The sequence below is a fragment of the Taudactylus pleione genome, unplaced genomic scaffold (assembly GCF_031769625.1).
Source record: "Taudactylus pleione unplaced genomic scaffold, aTauple2 ptg000040l, whole genome shotgun sequence".
Classification (NCBI taxonomy): Eukaryota; Metazoa; Chordata; class Amphibia; order Anura; family Myobatrachidae; genus Taudactylus; species Taudactylus pleione.
This window is the reverse complement of record NW_028284442.1, coordinates 7,250,327-7,271,322: the sequence shown is the minus strand read 5'-3', so window position 1 is coordinate 7,271,322 and position 20,996 is coordinate 7,250,327. Positions and strand designations below refer to the sequence as shown.

Genomic DNA, 20,996 nt, shown 5'->3' with positions numbered 1-20,996 from the left:
GGCTGTACCCTCCTGATGGCGGCCCTGTCCATAGGCATTCCTATTTGGTACTGAAGTCGCACTTCCCCCTCCGCCGGGTCATGAACTACCCCGTCCCCCCTCTTCTTTCTGAGACATACACTACTTATCTTAACTCACTTGGCCACCAAGGTGACTAGTCTATGTCCCAGTGGGAGAAGGGGACGGAGTTGTCCATGATTTGGCAGAGGGAGAGGTACTGAAGCGTTACCCCCTGTGGCGGCTACTGTGCACGCCTATGGATATATTGTACATTTCACGTGAAACTAAAAGTGCACAAAAGTGATAGTGAAAGAGTAAAAGCATGGTAGTGCCCCCTGACCTACAGAACTCAAGCAAAAGCAGCAAAATTAAACTAGAAACTTCAGCAGATCCCATGGAAGTTAAAAAGACCAAAAGAAAAATAATAGCAAGTGCCGCAAAATATTAGCAGAAAATTAGTTGATATGTAGATACCAAAATGCCAGACTTCAAAGCTTAGGAAAGGATTTTCAGAGACCACTTTCACCTGACCAGTAGTGACCTTGCACGATACCCTCTTCTACTTTGATAAACTGTATGCTGAAACAGCCAGTTTTAAGACAAATACACTATTGAGTTACAGATACAAACAGGATTACTGTTGCTTTAGCATGGAGAATTGGATTTCCATTCTTTGAGAATGACCAAAAAAACCCTCATCAGAGCTTCCAGGCACAGCTGGTATTAATTTGGACACATCGTTCCATGTATCCTATACTTACAGCACAGCTTGTTTTCATTTACTAGAGAGGAATCCACCAAGATGAAGTGATCAATGTCTGCTCCAGAAGCACATATCCCCAAAATATTTCATATATGTTTTATATTTATCTCCTCTATACTAAACCCAATGTCAAGTTAATCATAGATATAAACATCTTTCTTTGCAAATGCCAAATATGCAGCACACATGTAAGACTGTCTCTATTAGTGGCTGCATTTAGAAAGGCACTCTAAACAATACTAAATATATATACATAAAATATATAATGAAATCAACCGATAAGTTTTGCTTGTTAGCGTACTAATAGCCTAATTATACTGTAGTATTACTGAGAGGTAGGTACACCTTAAATATCCCACACATGAAAATATGGCTAATAACTAAATATTTTGCTGTGCGGAATATTTAATGGTAAATTCACATTTACAGCTAAATTTAATTAAAAATGTATGTAGGCTTTTTCTTCTATTTATTATTTTTCTGCCTGTAAAGATCACTGTACACTTTTGATGCCTAAATGCAAGGCAGTGTTGTCAGTGTAACAATGTTAATAATTTGAATTAAATGATTTAATTCATGCACAATGTTTGTAGATGCACTGAATGATTCACACATAATTTGAGCATAACAATAAATACATATGTTAGTTCTGATTTTTCAGTCTGACCATAGAATTAACAATATTATTGAGCAATCATATTTCTAGTGATCCTATTTTGCTGGAATGCTTTTAGATTGCCCTATATTTCTTTTTTTGAGGCATACAATGTAGTACTACAGTAATTGTATCATTTATTTGCTTCTGATTGTATTTGCATTTGATTGTATTTCTAAGTTAAAATTGTTCGGTGGGAGCTCCTTAAACGGCAATGTAATATGTTTTTATGGTGCGCAGAAGGAGTAATGACAACTGCAGATTTTAAGTAGCAGAATAACCAAATGCTAAAGCGAAAAATTGGATCTTGAAAATCTTCCTTTAATGGAAACTTGTCTTGCACTTGACCAATTTGGCAGCTGGTTGCAAATTGCAGATTGCTTTGACCATTGCTTCCCAGTTCACTTAATAATCCCAAGCATACGGCAGCTATAATGTAAAGGTCACGCAACAATGCCTCTAATGTTATTATGTTACTTCTCTACTGTCAGACCAGTATAACAACACATGTTTGACAGTTAGGTTACATTCATCGATAATATGATGCTGTTAGTTTCAATGATCAGATATTAACACGTGACAACGGCCACAGTACACTACTCACATCAAAAACATATTTTCTGTATTTATGAAATTCCCCTTTCTCTAGACTTACATTTTATCTATGGTCATTTGCCAACTTCACCAACACCGTAGACAAAAAATGGACATGAACCCTCTGCAGTGCTCAGGTACACACATATCTGCCTAATACGGTAGACAGTACAAAGCAAGTTTTCCTGAGCACCTCAATGCGGTGTAAGGAAAAACTAGAAATGTTGATGGCTGCAATGTGCCATTTGGAATGGAACATTGTGGTCATAATGCTGAAATTAATTGTTCTTTAGAGGTATATTTACTAAAGGTCGATTTTTATCTATTTAAAATCGATCAAAAACGATGTTGTGTTTCTGGGGCTAAATCACACATTTACTAACAGACAACTTTGGATTTAGTTTTTTAAGTATTAGTAAATGTGTGATTTAGCCCCAGAAAAAAAACATTGATGTTGATCGATGTTAAATCAATTAAAAATTGACCTTTAGTAAATATACCCCTTAGAGTCTTATTAAATAATGTGGTGTAAAGAGCAACCACTCAGCTTTTTTTAGTGTTTCCCAAAGCCAAGCACAGTGTGTATGCACAAAGGTGCTATTGCGATCGAGACACACAATATCAGAAATATCTTGGGAAAGTGATTTGGGTGGTGACTGGGAGGTGGCTTCCTGCATGCATAGAAGATGGTCCGTCTTATGGGCATGTCGTGGGCGAGTCAGTGAAAGTTGTTGCATACACAGCCGCTCAATGGCAAACATAGGAGGCCATACACAAACTGAGAAACTACGAACACCTGCCATGTTGCTGGAGCAAGTCTTGATGGTGCAACCGATGGTGCATCTTAAGACCTATGCATGCAGACTGTGGGCATCTCATTCCTTGCTCATTTGGATGCACAGATATACACCTGGGAAGTACTTTGTAGTGGTATTTGCAAGTTGCAGATGGGCGACATGTGCAGCTGCATCTCTGCCCATCTTTGAATCAGCCCCTAAGAGAGCTGCCAGAAAGGTCTACCCTTGCAGCCTTCTGAGTCTGAATCATGTTAGGAAGTGCAGGGAGAGCTTACAATTGCAGCCAGTTAATTTCTAAAATGGAGAACTAAAGGCTCCAGCATCGGCAGCAGGGAGACAGCTGATGCAGGGCATAGTTGCCTATCTCTGGAGCCAATTTTCAGCCAGAGGGGGAAGGCAAACCCCTAGAACATGTCTCCTACAAGTTTTGTTTCTTGGAGGAAGATGGTAAAATGACACCCTCCTACTAGACATCCAGGCAACTGCTATTAGACTTCCAGGTTTTCTTACCTGACAGAGTTGAGCACAGAGGTAAGAACATTCCCCTCTGTCCACTGGCAACAATGTTAAACTTCTCCAGCTGGATGCAGGTGGAAATCACATGCATGCAGATGGATTGGTCAAAGGTACAGGGGCTGGATTACCAACTGCTGTAATTTACAATTGTGAACTTTGTGGTGTGTGTATCATCAAAACTCCTAAGGCCATCTGTATGCTGACATATTTCTACCACCCTTAGGCAGGAATAGACTGTCTTTTTTGAAGACATGTTATTGGAGCTAATAAACCTCTTCTTACATCAAAACACTTGGATCTACTTGTATCCTGTGACAACTATTTAAGCTCCAAATGTTTAACCTTTTTCTGGCTGTCTTGCAGTTGAGCCAGTGTGTCAAAGGTCAAGCCCTCTGCACACTACAAAATGCAACACTGGAGCATCCTAAGAGACCAGTGCTGAATTAGCCAACACCAAAAGCTGGTGCAGCAGCATGTCCACAAGAAGTAAGCAGTTCCAGGTGCCAATGTTGAAGCCTGGTGGAGGCAGCAAGTTATCTACCCATGATGCAATTGGAGGAGTCATTAAAAGATGGTTACTGATGGTGAGAGGGTATCCCTATACCCCAGGGGTGTCGAAGAAAGCACATTTAGGTTGCTCAGGAATAGTCTAACCTCACCGAATGCTTCTGCCAAGCAACTGCTTTGTCCTGTCCCACGGTATTGTCAGAAAACCCTGGAGCTCCGACTGGGCAAAAGGTGTCATGTCTGTAGGATGGACTGTCCAACACCCCAGACTCATGCCCAAATAAAGATTTTTTTAACTTATGGGGCAAAGCTAAATGAGACAAATTTCCCTCCAGTCAGTACAAGGGAGAGTGGCGAGAAAGTGGAGGTCTCTGCGGAGAGAGTAACCTGTATACCCAAAAGGCCACCACAAAATATGTGGCGACACCTGTAGCAGCCCAAGTGGGTGCCCTGCAGGAAAAGGACTAAAAGACTGGGGTCTTACTCACTGTAGTTAGCTTTTTCCAGCATACCACTAAGGATGGCAGACCACACTGACTACCCAATGACTTCTCCATCAACACAAACCCTTGTAATCCTGACATAGACCTCCTGTAGTGAGTCTCAAACTAGGAGGGCCGCATGCAGGAGTTTAGGGAAGCTCAGCTCTCTGACCCATCAGTGAAAGACATGAGGTGCCAAGTTGGTAGGGGTCTTTCTAGATTGTGGCAGGGAGTGAGACCTCGTTGGAAAGGGTTACTGTAACAGATAGTCAAGGTAGAAGACTTCCCAGGAAGATGGTTCCCAGGAGCATTAGAGTGCAACTGATGTCAGTAGATGTCAGTTTTCCACCAAATTCTTTTGGCTCAGCACCAGGTCACAGACAGACTACTGAACTGCCTGACACCAAACTTTTTCTGGCCCAGAGTGTCAAATGACATTCGGCAGTAAGTCCTGTGATGTCTGCCAATGGTTCAGTTGTTACAGTTCTTGTGCTTCCCTCATGTACTTGCCAATAGTCAGGGAACATTTCCAACAAGTGGGGTGGATATAGTGAGTCCCCTAACTGTGCCCAGGAGTTTATGGAAGAGTTACATTTTCACCATTGTGGATTATGCCACACGATAAATAGGAGCCTGGTGAAATAAGCTGTTCCAGGTTCTGGTGTGGGAGCCTAAAGGAACCAGTGGTCACATGTGCCGATGTAAAAGCCTGGTGTTTGCAGTGAGTTACCTGCCCACGATACAGAGGTGGGAGTCAATGATAAGCGTTTACTAATTGTGAGAGGGAATTCCTATATCCCAGGATTCCCAAAGTAAACTCAGGTTTCTCGGGAATAGAGTAAATTCCTTGTACTGGCCAATTTTATTCCACATGGATCATCAGAGCTGGAAACGAGAAGATCAGAGCTCCCCACCCCAATTGAATCCAAAGCAGGAAGGAAGCAATAGAGATCGGGGCTTTGTGCACATATAACAAGTAGAATATGGTAAAGGAGCATATGTGACAATGGGATAGTGGGTAGGGTATATACCACATGCTTTCCCCTCTCTTCACTAGTTGCATAGAGTATTATCCACCAAAATTCTTCCCTGTGTGCATATGAAGGGGCCCAAGCTTTACTCTTGCAAATAGACCCACTAAATTCATACATTATCCTGGCTGAGAGCAAAAAAAAATATTTTTTTTGGTTAATAAATACATTATTTCAAATAATTTCCATTCTTTATATAAAAACATGAATGAATATCTGTGATTAGTGGGGAAACAAACTTAATTTGTCACAGTAAAAGCAGATATTGTATTCTCTTCGTTGTTTGTGTTAGAAAAAAAGGAGCCACAGTAACGGCAAAGACAGTACGGTAGTGCCTAGAGGCAAAACAGCGTATTGCCGGGTACCATTGCAAAATTTCGGTATGAGTCTAATGATAGCTTAGCAGGGAAATGTGGGACTCAGAGGGAGGACAACTTGGTATTGCATCTGCACTGGAAACTGTATTTTTAATTTAAGATTCCTATTCTCCTAAGAATTAAATGAAAACAGAGAAAAATAACACTTAATTCCTAAATTAGATTTATTTTGTTACACTTGTAGTTTAGACTTTAGAGTCTTTTAGTTAGCCTTCTGGGTTATGACGCTTTTTTTAAATATAATTTTCATACAATTTTTTAATTAAATGAGTCTTTTTTAATTTTGTGGTATTTTCACATTGCTATGTAAGGAATCTTAGCATTATTTCTGAAAAATGACTCATCTCATAGTATTTCATTAAATTTGTTCATCAAAGTAGTTTTCTGTATAGTTTTACTATATATTCTTACACCTTGTAAATATTGGATGAGTAATTACACCTTTCTCAGTACCCTCTCCCTTTTTTAAAGCATATTTTGTTCTTTATTTTAGTTTCTAACTATTGAACATTTGTAATAGTGTATATCCCCAAACATTATGCATAATCATGTGGTAAAGCATTGTACAGTTAAACTGTACAGCATATCTTTAAAGTTCAGACACGATTATTGTTAAACTGCAGTAATGCTTCTGTACATTTTCTATCTGATTATTAATTATTACTATTTGATTGAATAAAGCTTTATAATTTTGAGTAATATATGCAGCACATAAACATTACAGTTAGGATTTTTTTTTTTTTTACTACTATGCACAATTTCTAAATCGTTTTAAAAAGTTTGGGGCTCATGTATAGTCAGAAGGGATTTTTGTCTAACATCTGTATTTATCAAAGATTGGAGAGAGATAACATTGTGAGAGATAAAGTAACAACCAATCAGCTCCTGTCATTTTCAAATACAACCTGCAAAATCTCATACAACCCAAACTTTATCCTCACAGGAACTGAGGGGAGGTGCACCAAAGAATAAATATCAATACATACAAAAATAAAATAAAAAAGTATTCTTAATCTGGCACACTCAGATTATATAATTATTATGCTTCCACATAGTCCACCATATTATGGCAATACAACTCTTGTAATACTTAACTTTTATTCTTATTATTTAATATAAATTACAGCGGCACTGTTACAGCTGAAATTGACTGCATCCTATAGCCTCCGATAATGTGCTCATGTGTGATCCGGCTGCATACATACAGCCTCTAGTTGTAATCAATCGCAATCTAGTTGCTGAAGAAAAACTATCCTTAAATTGGCTCAATTATTGCAGCTTGGCATATAATCGTTTACCATTAAACATCATAAGCTGTCATATCAGCACTGGTGTCCTTTTTACATGGACATATCAGTGTTATGGATGTATTTTATATCCGTATCTGTACATTGTCACAATAATTGTTTAGTGTAGCTAATATAATATAGCATTGCCATGTCCCTTCTTGGTGGTTCACACTCTCAACACTGTCAAGTATGGGTAATCGAACAATTAACAGCTTGTGTAATATAGCATGGCCGTGTCCACGTTCACACTTTCAACACTGTACGGTATCGGTATGGAGTTCTTATTAGCTAATGTAATATAGCATAGCCATGTCCGCACTAGGCGTTACACACTTTCAACATAGTCCGGTATCGGTAATGGAGCACTTTAACATAATAACATATATTTGTACATAATAATTCACAGTCCATTAAAACCGAGGAGACGCTAACAGCGTGTCCTCCCTATCCTGACACGCGTTTCGCCGGTGGCTTATTCAGGAACCAACCTGCAAAATATAAGTTAGTACTTTATCTCTAATTTTTTTTATTTCTCTCCAGGTTTGATAAATAATGCCCTAAATTACAAATCCAAAATGCTTCCCCAGTAAAGGTATATTTTGCTTAGCTTGCAGAGCTAGCTGTATAAGCAAAACACATTAGGCCAATCCCGCAGTGCATCGCATGTTCGCTGGGCACCCGGTGCTAAATCATTCGTAGACGACCTGATTCTGGGTCAGGGTTTCGTGCGTAGCAGAGCAGCTCCCTCGCTGCAATCAGAAAATGCTGCAAATCATCATCACTTTAAATTTGCACCACGTACCAGCATTCAAACACCCCATAGGCAAACGCAGGGGGGTTTCCGTTTGCCTGGAAACCCCCCTCCCCAGCACACACCATGACCACAAAATAAATAGCAATATAATACAATGTTACTAGTGCTGCATGTTCTTCTTAGTACCACAAATGAAACGATTAGCAACACCTGTGGATCTTTTAAAATGTAGAAAAGAGAGGGGGGTTTAACCCCCTATTGTTCCTCAGCACACTGAATTATACTAGCAACACTATATGAACACTATATGGTAATAGAATTTCAGAGATATTAGTTGCATGCATTTGCAAATACAATGCTGGTTCTAGTAGTGCTAGCTGGAGTTCCCAGGGGTGACTCCCAGGTAAGCTGGCTCTCAATTCGGATGCATTTATGTATGTGCCTTTATCATGAGGCCTTACATTTGCCAAAAATATATATGTGCCTTTATTATGAGGCTTTAATTGACATACATTACATTTGGGGTGAGCGTTTGGGCGTAGGGCCTCCGAGGCTGCTCTGGCTGGGCCTCCTGAGGGCATCACCACTTAATACACATAGTTACTTTTCACATCACCTTTTTATGTTTGTTTATTATTCATGTAATTTTGAACATATATTTTAACCCCTTAACACTTAGTAATTACTTGCACACTTCTATACTTTACACTGCACTGTCACTCTTTTTCCATTTTTAGTGTGATGCCCTGGGGGGGTCCTGGGCTGGACATTTTTGGGGTGCTCTGCACCCCGGACGTGAACCATTTAGTGTAGGGACTGCTAGTGACAGAGAAGCCTTGACGAGGCCTAGCAGCATCCCATGTATTTGCAAATGCATGCAACTAATATCTCTGAAATTCTATTACCATATAGTGTTCATATATTGTTGCTAGTATAATTCAGTATGCTGAGGAACAATAGGGGGTTAAACCCCCCTCTCTTTTCTACTTGGTATGACCCCTCCCTTTCATGCACCTGAAAAAAGTACTACCAGATTGATTGAGCAGCTGCCATTTTTTTTTTTTTTTTTTTTTTATTTGTGATCTTTTAAAATGTGTCAGCCAGTAATAAATATACCTGTGCACCAAATAGGAGATGTGGAAAACTTGCACTGTTAGGGGTGCACTGCTATAGACCATCAATAGGGTTAATTATTATTACTGTATAATACACTATCCAGTACATAAGGAGACCAATATGTACATATATGTCCAGAGCAGTGCTAGGTTCCTCTGCCGCTCCCCCAGACTCCGGAATTGCTCCAATGCTCTGGAATGGTGCCCACATCTGAAAAAAAACATTCAGCTCAGACAGGATGGCCCTACTGCCGTATATAATGGGTTACTGTGATCGCTGGTCCTGTATATGCTGGAATTATGCAACACAATATAATTTGTATGATGCATATTAAAGCTGAATAAGTGCTAAATATACCCTCTTCATGGACTGGCCACACTCACTCTAAAATTACGCATTTGGAAATCCCCCTCTAGAAATCCTACGTTTGCCACTGCACCCATAAGTGATCTGCCCCCAAACAGGCACATGGGTGTCTTTTTATGGTCTGCATTGGATGCACTTACTGTACTTTGGCGCCCCTCCAATCCCTGTTCTGTCTCCTTAGCACATAAGCAGGACATGTATCTCTGTTGGCATGGGAAATGATGCACATAAACTTTTGTCTGTATGCGCAGTTGAATGCAACATAAAAAAGTGTTCTGTTAAATTCTACATGAGTAATTTTATATGTATAATTTGCCCATTCATGTGCCTGGTCTGCTTCCTTAGCGACTGCTCGATCTATATAAATCTGTGATACCTGAGTACCCTTTGTTCCTCTGATGAAGCCACTACATTCAAGTTAACAAACGCCAAGAATGGGACTGAACTTATTCTGCCTATATGATACACTAATATTTTGGTTATATGCCAGGTTGTTAGCTATTTTTCAGGATGTTTTACTTCTCTCTTCCCCCACATTCCCATATCTCTCCCCCTGTTCCTCCCATCTCCCCCATTCCTCCTGTCTCCCCATATTCTTATTAGCATGAAGCATAGTCCTGCTCCCAATTTGGGTAAAGTAGGGTTTCCCTGGGGTTGTGAGATTTTCTACATGGGGGAGGAGGAGAATAGTAAAATGAGCAATTTAATTTGTATTACACATTCCTTCTGCATGAATCAAATGTTGTAAAATATCTGTAGAATAAACATCACCATTTTGTTTTCTCTTATACGTGATGCAGTGTATGTCATCTGTACTAATTTAAATTTGTATTTTAGCACCATAGCTCGTAGAATTAGGTAAGAAAAAAATACAAGTAATATTAGTGTGGAATTTTAAGGCCAGACACTGTGTAGTGAGACAGTGAAGCTAATCTGATTTCACCTTATGTCAAAAATAAATGTACTGTCAATGAGTCAGTGCTGGCTTTGTAACCATGACTAATGCCAGAGGACCATTAATAAGAACCTGACAACAGCTATAAAACTATTTCCAAACTATTTCCAACTCAAATGAGAATTGCCGATCTACACTGAACAGAAAACCATGTATACTAGTTATATACATGTATATCACAGTGGCGTAAATTCATCCCACACGCCCGGAGGCAAGTTATAATTTGGTGCCCCCCCCCCGTCACAGCCGCTGACACTGTAATGTAGCAATTTTCATGCAGACAGGCTATAGCCGGACGAAGGCAGCAGCTGATGGTCTAACCTGGAGCTCTCCACTAGTGTATGGTGGCTTCTCAGGTGCCGGGAAGGGGTGCCATGTATTGGGCGGCAGTGACTGTACTCTCCGGGTACATAGTTACAGCCTTAAGTGGGGTGAATATGTTGTGGACAATGGAGGAGGTGCCCCTTCAGAGCTGCAGTAATCTTACATTTACTGTATTTTCTTGTTATGTAATGGAAACATTAAGTGAATACTCATTGGATATCACTGATCAAGAGTAAAAGCCTTTCTTCTCTGCTTTGTGGCATGGCTCACCTATGCTCCTGTTATTTGTATAACTACACTATATATACTATAAATGCTGCATTGTGGCATCAATTGTGAGAAGAGCACATATAACAGATGGAAAAGCTATACATGATAAGATAGGGGTATTCCATACTGACCACAGGAAATCGCAATGATGAGTCTGATTCTGAGCATAAATGCTAAATTGACATTTTGTGTTATGAGACAAATTGTGTGTGTGTATATATATATATATATATATATATATATATATATATTTTTTGTTTTTTTTGTTTTGTTTTCTCACTTGGACCTGCTGTTTAATGTCTAGGTAGTATATCTTATAGACTTAATGGGGTTGATTCACTTACATGTGTCCGTGAGTAAGTGCGGCTATATGTATATAAATATATATATATATATATATTAGGGATGTGCAGGCTCGGATAGGTTCAGTCCAGGAATGATGATGTTTGTCCATGCAAGATGACGTTTTGCCTCTTTCTGAGTTCCGTTTTTTTGGAGGGAAAAATCAGAACTCGGCGTGCAAACTCGAACCTATCCGAGCCTGCACATCCCTAATATATATACATATATACGGTGCCGGTGAAGAGTTACATATGGAAGGCACCAGGGCAAGTTAAGTTTTTACTGTTATTTTCTATTGAGTGCCGAACTGTCTGCTTATTTTATATATATATATATATATATATATATATATACAATCTCTTGTGGACCGGCACTCTCCCTCCTCCATAAACTGCTCAGGTGCCCTCCGTACATACTTTCATCCAGACCTTCCAATAAACAGAGGCACTCTGAGACTGGTAAATCAGCAAGCGTGTAATGAAAACAGACACCAACGTTTCGGGACCAAACGTGTCCCTTTGTCAAGGCATACAAAAATGAAAAAATGACTAACCTTAAATACAAAGAAAAAGCCCGCCATGCATGTAACACCGTACACCAGGAAGTCAGAAACCGCTCCCCCAGTGACGTCAGGGCACCGACTGCGTCCCGTTGCCATAGCAACGTTTACCCAGTACGGAAGCCCTGATGGAGCATAAAGATATAAAGCAAAACATGAGTGCCATAAAAAATACAAAGTGTTCTAAAATAAGCCAACATGGGTCACCGTAGAAAGTGAAAGATGAAGATGTGAAAAATAGTAAGAGTGATTGAATTAAGGAGCATGCCGGAAACATATGAGGATGTAACAATCGGGTCAACCCAAAGTGTGCAACTGTAACAAATTCCACTGAGTCCCAGCATAAATATATATAACATAAATTACAATCAAATCAACGGGCTATATGACATGCTGTATATGAATGAGACAAAATAACAATAAAAGCACAGAAAAAAGGTAAATGAAGTAACAAATGTGTACTGTAAGTGCTAAAATAATGAACAGTGTATGTATTGAAAGTAAAAATACATTAAAAATAGGATGCCTTAGATATGGCAAAAACATGTGTGTGAAAAAAATCCTAAATGTGTATATGTGAAATGAATATAACTATAAGATGCCATGTGTACGACAATGAATCAAATCGTGAAATAAGTGAGCCTGTGTGAAAATTTTATATGCTTAAAACATACACTGTGTTATAGAACTGAATAATTCTCCATAAGGAAAACTCATGACCCCAGTGTCATTGAAAAAACAATTTTTAGAATTATTTAAAAACACTCCATTGGATTTGTTCATTTAATCCCTTCGGATTGATTGTGTCCAGGTTGGTGTCTGTTTTCATTACACGCTTGCTGATTTACCAGTCTCAGAGTGCCTCTGTTTATTGGAAGGTCTATATATATATATATATATATATATATATATATATATATATATATATATAATATAGCAATAGTCCGGCACTCCATACAATCAATGAAACAACTGGCCCGGGTGCCTCTCCAGAGGTACACTCATAGAGATCTGAAAAATGTTAGACGGTACTCCGGAGCTGATAATCAATCACAATGCACTATCAAATAGTTGTCAACGTTTCAGAGCCAATGTGTTATTGTCTTGATAAAAGAGCACAGAGCACATTGGCAGCTTATTTATTCCAATAAATCAATGATAGGCTTACATACAGGCAGCGACGTTTCGTCCCCAAACGGACCTTTTTCAAGCAATCAAGCCTTCACTTGCACGGTGGCAACCGAGTACAGCTCTCCCCTTAGGGTAAGATCCTACTTACCTGGCGCCCGCCTGGCCCTTAAATGCTGTCCTCATGGTGCTCTTGCCACTCACAGACCGCGTGCATTCCACCCGGTGGAGCGCATCACCCGGAAGCCACTCCACTTCCGGTAATGTGATATCCAGCAAACGACGCTGGATTAATCCATACGCGGTGGAATGCATCACCCGGAAGTCACACTGCTTCCGATCAGGTGATCAGCGTACATAGGGGCAAGTCGGATTACAGGTAGTTCACAGACTACAACACAGGGCAGCTACTAGCCACGCCCACAAGGCTATCCAATTACTAACAACAACTAGGGCAGAATATCAATAAAAAAACGCCCATGGAGGCATACATAATACATAGTGCATCGTACATAATCAGGATAAACACCAAAAAATAGCTATAGAGGACAGCAATTCCAGGGATAAGCGGGCATCAGGACCCTTGTAGTACATATCAAGTATCTAATAGACAATAAACAAGTAATACAATTTAAACAACAAACTAACATTTATAGATATAAAAGGATTTAACTATGTGAAGGAAAAAACCTACACATATAAAATACATTTAGTGGAGTACTGTATTAGCCCCAAAAAATCAATTAAAGAAAACAATTTTTTCAAGAATTTTTAAAGAAATTCCTTGGAGAACTTTATCATATAACGGCTATTATGGGATCAAGAATATAGCCTATAATATCAATGTGATAAATAGGAACGAAGAGCATTATGCTCATTCAGTCCCCTAGGTGAGATCGTATCCAGTCTATATATCCAACGTGCTTCCAGTCTGTGTAGCATAAGTTCACGACCACCTCCTCTTGGATGAGGAGGGACCCAATCAATCAATCGACATCTCAGGGCTGATAGCTGGTGATTGTTTCTCTGCCAGTGTCTAGCTACTGGTTTATCAGATGTCCCTGATGCAATAGCTGTACGTATCGAGCTTCTATGGTTCGCCATCCGCTCTCTAAAGTTTCGGGTAGTAAGGCCCACATATGCAAGTCCACATGGACATGTGATCATATAAATGATGTGGTCCAATGTGCAATAGAGGTTGTGCAGGATTTTAATCGGTTTGCCACTATGTGGGTGTGGAAATGTCGCACCCGTCACCATCGAGCGACATGTCACACAATTAGGGCATCTGAAACAACCCTTCCTAGTTGACTTCAACCAGTTAACACTAGGTGCATCATCAGGCTGGCTACGCTGTCGCATCAACAGTTGTTTTAAGTTAGGGCCCCGCCTGTAGGCCATCATAGGTGGGTGCTGCATGCTCTTCTTCAATATAGGATCTGATGCCAATATAGGCCAGTTCTGTCTAATCGATTTGTTTATCTTATTAGACTTATTGTCATATCTGCTGGTATAGATCATCCTTTTAAAGTTATTACGTTCATCAACCACCGACCCATTAGCTGATTGCGGGTCAAAATTACCAGGTTTCTTAAATGGATATACTTCTATACTGTCACATGAAGGATCATCAGAAAAATACTCTTTCAGACGCAGCTTCCTCCCAAATCTCACAGTTCCTAAGGGTCTTGAGATTAAACGCTGAGGAAGAGATTGAAGAGAGACAGATCCTGGATATGAAAACGCGCTTTTTGGAACGTGGATACACTAATTCTACCATTCAGAGATGCTTGCTAAAAGCACGATCCAAGTTTGCAACTGGGTCGGTGGTTGATGAACGTAATAACTTTAAAAGGATGATATTCAATAAGTACTGTAAGGCAATATATCTTGCTGAACCCCTAATCCACACCAGCCCAATCCAGGCAATGTAATCTAAAAAGAAATATACACCCAGTTGCTTATCTAGTATGACTGTTGTCTTAGCTGCTTGTACTGTACATACAGCAACAGGTTTAAGAGCTGCATACATTTATTAAATACACTTTATCTAGATTTTTTGTAAAACTTTTTTTCAGTTCTTTTTTTTTTTTAATTTCCTATCATGTAACTGCATCACTCTCTGTATAAGAAAATGCCATTTAGAATCTTAAAGAACATTAACACTACAATTCATCAATGCAGAAAAACTATGCACAGAGATTGCCCGTACTATACAGCCTCCATTAATGTTACAGTCTATGTAGATTATGATATGGAGTAGACAGTGAATACAGTTTAATGTATACATTTTACATTCATGTCATGAGCAACATGGAATTCTCTGAGGGTCCCCACCCTGAAAAACATTAACGTTAAACGAAAACTCACGCTATAAAACTGTTGGTTAAACTTACCTTCTTCAGACTTGGTAGTAGCATTACATACTTGCTCTATCCCTTCACCAGCAGCATTTACAGCTGTGACTGAGAAGTAGTAGGTGGTATTAGAGAGCAGATCTCTGAAGGTGTAGGCATTATCAGTAGATGGGACCGAGGTAGAAATACTTTGAAATGTTAATATGTAATGAGTTGTTATTCCATTTGGCCGAGATGGTGGATCCCACAGGACTAGTATGGACTGCCAACTTGTTGCCATACATTGAATATTCTGGACAGAGTCTGGAACTTAACAAAGAGATTAACCTTCATGAAGTAGAACTTTAATGACAAGATTACAAAAATAGGTACATTCCATAACTATGCACTGCAAAGCCATTTGGCATGGTGAATTTATAACCCAAAATGTGTCCTTCCATGTTTGTGATCGAACTGCTACAGTATACTGTATTGTTTTACTCTTAGAAACCAGGGCACAGAGTGACAAATAAAAAAGAATCTATAATATCTCTGTGATAATGGTCAGCATCAGCTGTGGATTTTCAACACTGTTGCTCTTCACTCTTGATTGCAAAAGTGCACATTGTCCACAATGAGAAACACTTGGCTGAATGTTGAGTGTTCAGTGGCCAAGCCAGGAACCACATCATTAATTCCCAGCCACCTTTCTGGGTATTCAGATTGTCACCAGCAACTGGCTGAATCTGACTGTCTGTGCTCTGGAACTTACAGCAGGAAACAGGAGGACATGTGCACATGACAGATAGGAACATACAGTATACTGTTCCTATTAAAGTACTTTTTATGCATCAGAATTAGAAAGCCAGACTTAAAAGGAACACTTCTTTCCTCTCCTAGCTGTAGTGAGCAGCGGGAACTTCTCCAGATTTTTAGATAACACAAAGTGCACAAGACACTATATAAATGGTGTTAGTACATTGCAACCTCTTCTTGATGCCAGCTTAAAAAAATAATGGAATTTTTGTAAAATATATCTGATGGTAAAGGAGGGTGGTGTTATAAAGTGGCAGCTATATATATACAAAAATGTAATGAAAATTTTGAATGCACATAAACAATTGTGAATTCATAATAAACTAAAGGACACTAAAGTGAGGAAGAGAAATCATAACAAGATCCACACAATAAAGCTTTACATTAGTATTTGGTGCAATATATACTGTAAGTGAAGGGCTCTGTGGTCGATGATGAGGGAATCACGCACCATACTTGACAGCTGACATGCACTAAACTTGACAGTGAGTTACACCAATGGAACATCTTTTTGTTCTGGATTTGATTTTGAGGCGTCATCATGTGAACATATGTCCTATGTTTTTCACTGACTAAAGGCCCCCATAAATCAGCAATTGATTGCAGAAATCGTGCAATCTTTTGACCTTTTTCAATCGATTGCAGAATTGGCACAATCGATTGAAAAAGGGAAAGATTTTTATACACAATCGATTGTAAATTGCACAATTGCTGCAATCATTTGCTGATGTATGGGGGCCTTTAGATGTGTGCGTTTTCAGATGAAAAGTGTTTTTTCTTCGTCTGCATTTTTATTGATAAAGTGTCTTTCATAATTGTAATGATGTATTGTTTGCACCATAAGGTTCAATGCAGAAAATAATGTTTATTACTCTTGATTCCTTATGACAAAATTATTGATTGTACTTACCAGATTCTTTTGTTGTGAATTGAACAGTGTTGCTGACCTGGTTCCCATTTCCTACTTTTGTGTATGCAGATACGCTGGCTAAGTAGGTTTTAAAAGGTTCCAATAGAGTGAGCTTCCCTTCAGTCTGATCACCCGATATATTCTGGCAGACAAAAAGAAACAAACTGAATTTCCAAATTTAGGGTGCATCAGATGTAGCGTCCATTCTAGCACTCTGCACTTGTCACCACCCATGTAGTTCTTCTTTCCTGCCTGGGATGTCACTCTCTGCTCTTGTGTTTCTGTTGATCCGCGTACCAGAAGTTTGTTGCATCAGCTGAGTGTGCTAGAAGCACCAGAGCAGAGAGTGACAACCCAGGCAGGAAAGAGGAGCTGCACAGGTTGTAACAGGTGCAGGGTTCTAGAATGAACGCTAATATGTTATGCTCTTGAAGAAAGTAATAGTTACCATAACTATAGTAGAAAATAAATATATTTCCACAAATTGCAGTGTACATTACACAGTTCATCATATTATGGCATAGTTTAATGCAAACTACTGTGTTAACAATTATTTCCATCTTTTAACTATAATTCATACTTAAAAGTGATTTAATTATCCATATAACTAAAAGTCAACAACGTTGCCAATATTAATACAGAGAGCAACAAAAATATATTAAACTGTACATTTAAACACAGACCTTCTTATTACCCATATAGCCTCAAAAAAATACACAGTCATATACTGTGTAACACACACACACAATTTAAAATGGTTACATTTTAGTCTTTTCACAAATGTATGATTTAGCTCCAGTTATTAAGAGGCTAAAGAGAAGAACTACCTTATATCTAATAAGTTATTACTTTTACTTTACTACCATGATAAGAGAATGGCACAGTGGTTTGCATTGCTGACTCACAGTACCAGGGACATGGTACTCACAGACCAGGGCACTATTTGTCTATAGTTTGTAAGTTCTCTTTGATTTTGTATCAGTTTCCTCTCACAGGCCATAAATATACTGGCAGGTTACTGTTATGCTGGGTACACACTGCACAGATATATCTGCAGATCGAGTGAGATATATATATGAGATATATCTGCAGATGATGGTCATTCATACACACTGAACGGCCATCATCTGTGTCTGCCCGAAGGTCCTGGCAGCCGAGGGACGTGTCAGGGGCGTGTCCCGCCATCCCTCCCCAAGGCTGCCGCTGTATGTGTATGGGCGGTCTGCAGACCACCAGTACACACTTGCCGATGAACAGAGATAAGTCTGCAGACATATCTGTCCATAGGCTGTGAATATGTCTGTGAATTACGTCATTCACAGACATATCGCGGGTACACACTGGCCGATGGTCAATTGATCGGCCAATATATCTTTCAGTGTGTACCCAGCTTTAGTGTGTATGTTTGTGTGGTAGAGAAATTAGGGTGGGGCAGATATTGGTGTGAATGATTGTGAAGCGTAAGGCTGACTTATAAGCCTGAGTCCACTTTAAACCCAAAGGTTGAGTGGTGAGTCAACCCCCCTTATAGAAATAAGTGATTGACACTTGGAGGTGGTCATGTACAGTCTCTTTTCCCTAGTGATTAGGGAACCTACTAGGTTTTTAGGGGCATAGTTTTGGAAGTGTTATTAGGGATTGACAGATTACATCATTGCGCTTGTCTTCTGGAATTTCCCTTCCTCCCTATAATTTTTGTTGTGTTGTTGCTCCTGGTGGCGGAAAGAACATATTTTTATTTGTGAATAGGGTATTTTATATTAGCTGACTGTACTCTCAACACAAATGATTATGTATTAGGCCTTTATGGTACCAACTGGAAGGACTGCCCATCCGGCGGGTGTTTTTGTGGATTGGGGGAGAGTTGAACACCAATGATTGAGTTTTTGTATGCAAGTCATTGTCTTGTTTGTTTTTCATTCTTTTTGTATGCCACCATCCTAACATTTTTTTTTAAACAGTAGTTTTTATTGCAAAAGACAGAATGTACATACAAGTGTAAAGTAACATATCCAAAAAGCATCAAAATTAAATGAATAAAGGGATCACATTCCCAAGCATGAGAGTACAAACAAAGACTCATGGTTAATATATTTGACAAATTTACAAATAAAAACCCTAAAACTGTAGAAAGAACAAATACCAAAGGGAAAGAAAAAGAGAAAACAAAAGAAAGGAAGACAGAGGAGGAGGGGAGACAATTAACCCAGAGTGGGAGCACTGCGACTACATCTAGGAGTAAGAAGTTACACACCCTACATATCCACGAGCAAGTAATAAAGCTAAAAGCCTGCATCATGAGTTTAAAAACACAGGTCATAATGAAATAGACTGACCAAAACAGACAGCACAGACCCACCATAAATGATAGAGAGGTCACCAGAGGTAACATACTGAAAATGTGATAAAAAAATAACTGTAGACCCAACCATACAAAACATCTCTGAGGTTCTCAAGCCACCATACTAATTTATTAATAATTCAATTCGATATCAAAAATAATCTGATGATTTTAAAGTTATTTATTTAATGAAGGTTTTATTTGTTAGGTATTTATTAAAGGAGGACGAAAAACAGACTTCATCCATTAGGGAGTTTAAAACATTCTCTGTCAGAGATACATGAACATCTATGAATGTACATCTACACCAGCTTTAAGGCAAGATAGAATTTACCTGAAAAAATATGGACTGAGTGCTGTTTTCCACAATTCTAAAGCTGTACACATACACTATCCCATTAGGTCTTGGACTAGGCCTCCACTGTAACCAGGCAGAGTTATCACTTGCATTGATACAAGTTAAGTTCTGAGGAGGTGCTGAGGGCTCTGCAAAAAAAAAACAGGTGCTGAATTATCTTCAGTGTGATCTGGCATACAATATAATACCCCCAGAGCTACGCCAACAAGCAGAGCCGTAACTAGACTTTTTGGTGCCCTGTAAGATCAGTTCTCATTTCTGAATATATAGAGAATTTATATTGCATTTAATGGATTTTATATTCTTTCCACAGTTCTCCAATCCACAATGCATTTTAATGCTACTCTCCCGAACCTCTGGTTTTACCTGTCCCATCATTCAACACTTCCCTGATACAATATATTGCACTGTTACTGTACCATGCTGTAATTCTTTCTTGTTTATTACTTGTTTAATTATTTATTTCCATACAGAACATATTTGAGTAATGTAAAATTACTCTATCTATCTATCTATCTATCTATCTATCTATCTATCTATCTATCTATCTATTGTGCTGATTTAGTCCAATGGTTTGTGTATAACTCTGATGCACTCAGTGCCCAGACACCGCAGCCTGATTGATACAAGGGCAAACGCAGAAATTTTACAGGGGTGTTTCCACACACACACACACACACACACACACACACACACACACACACACACACACACACACACACACACACACACACACACACACACACACACACACACACACACATATATCTACTGTATGTATATATATATATATACACATATGTGTGTGTATATATATATATATATATACACACACACACACATACACACATAGATATACACACACATACATATGTCACACATACCTTACACACAAACCTACTATATGTCACGCATACATTGCACACACACTTACCTTGCAGCAGCTGCGGGTTGTAGACCAGTGATGAGGATGGAACCTGGCAGACTGGCACCATGTCATTAGGCCCCTCCCCCCAGCGACTAAATGCCTCGATTCGCGGGTCAATCAGGAGGGGGCAGAGCCAAATGATGCAATTCTAATGGAATCATGCCATATTTGCTCTGCCTCCTCTCGATTGACCCGCAAATTGCAGCATTTTGCAGCGAGGGGGCGGGGCTTAAGAAGATGGTGCTTGCTCTCCAGTCTGTCAGGGATGCAATCGGGAAACTGGCTGACATGATCCCGACAGCCAGCTTCCCGATTGCTTTATCCCGGTGTGGGTTAAATGACAGGCGTCTATATCTAGACGCCTGTCATTTTCCCGATGCTGGGAGACAGGCGCCCGGCATCCCGATCGAAGGGATGCCAGGCACTGCGAGCGGACAGCCGCGTGGGGGGAGGACTTAGGGTTAGGCACCCCCCTGGGAGGG

General features: G+C 39.5%; 1 protein-coding gene across 1 annotated transcript in view; it reads right to left on the bottom strand.

Annotated features, from left to right (window-relative positions):
* Positions 1 to 20,996, bottom strand: part of PTPRQ (protein tyrosine phosphatase receptor type Q) — a 388,123-nt gene that overhangs the window by 96,940 nt on the left and 270,187 nt on the right. The window contains exons 41-43 of the mRNA XM_088455386.1: positions 19,563 to 19,714; positions 16,888 to 17,029; positions 15,222 to 15,491 (exon numbers count right to left, since the gene is read on the bottom strand). Of these exons, the coding sequence (XP_088311512.1) occupies positions 15,222 to 15,491; positions 16,888 to 17,029; positions 19,563 to 19,714 (564 nt within the window). The remainder of the gene's footprint in view (positions 1 to 15,221; positions 15,492 to 16,887; positions 17,030 to 19,562; positions 19,715 to 20,996) is intronic.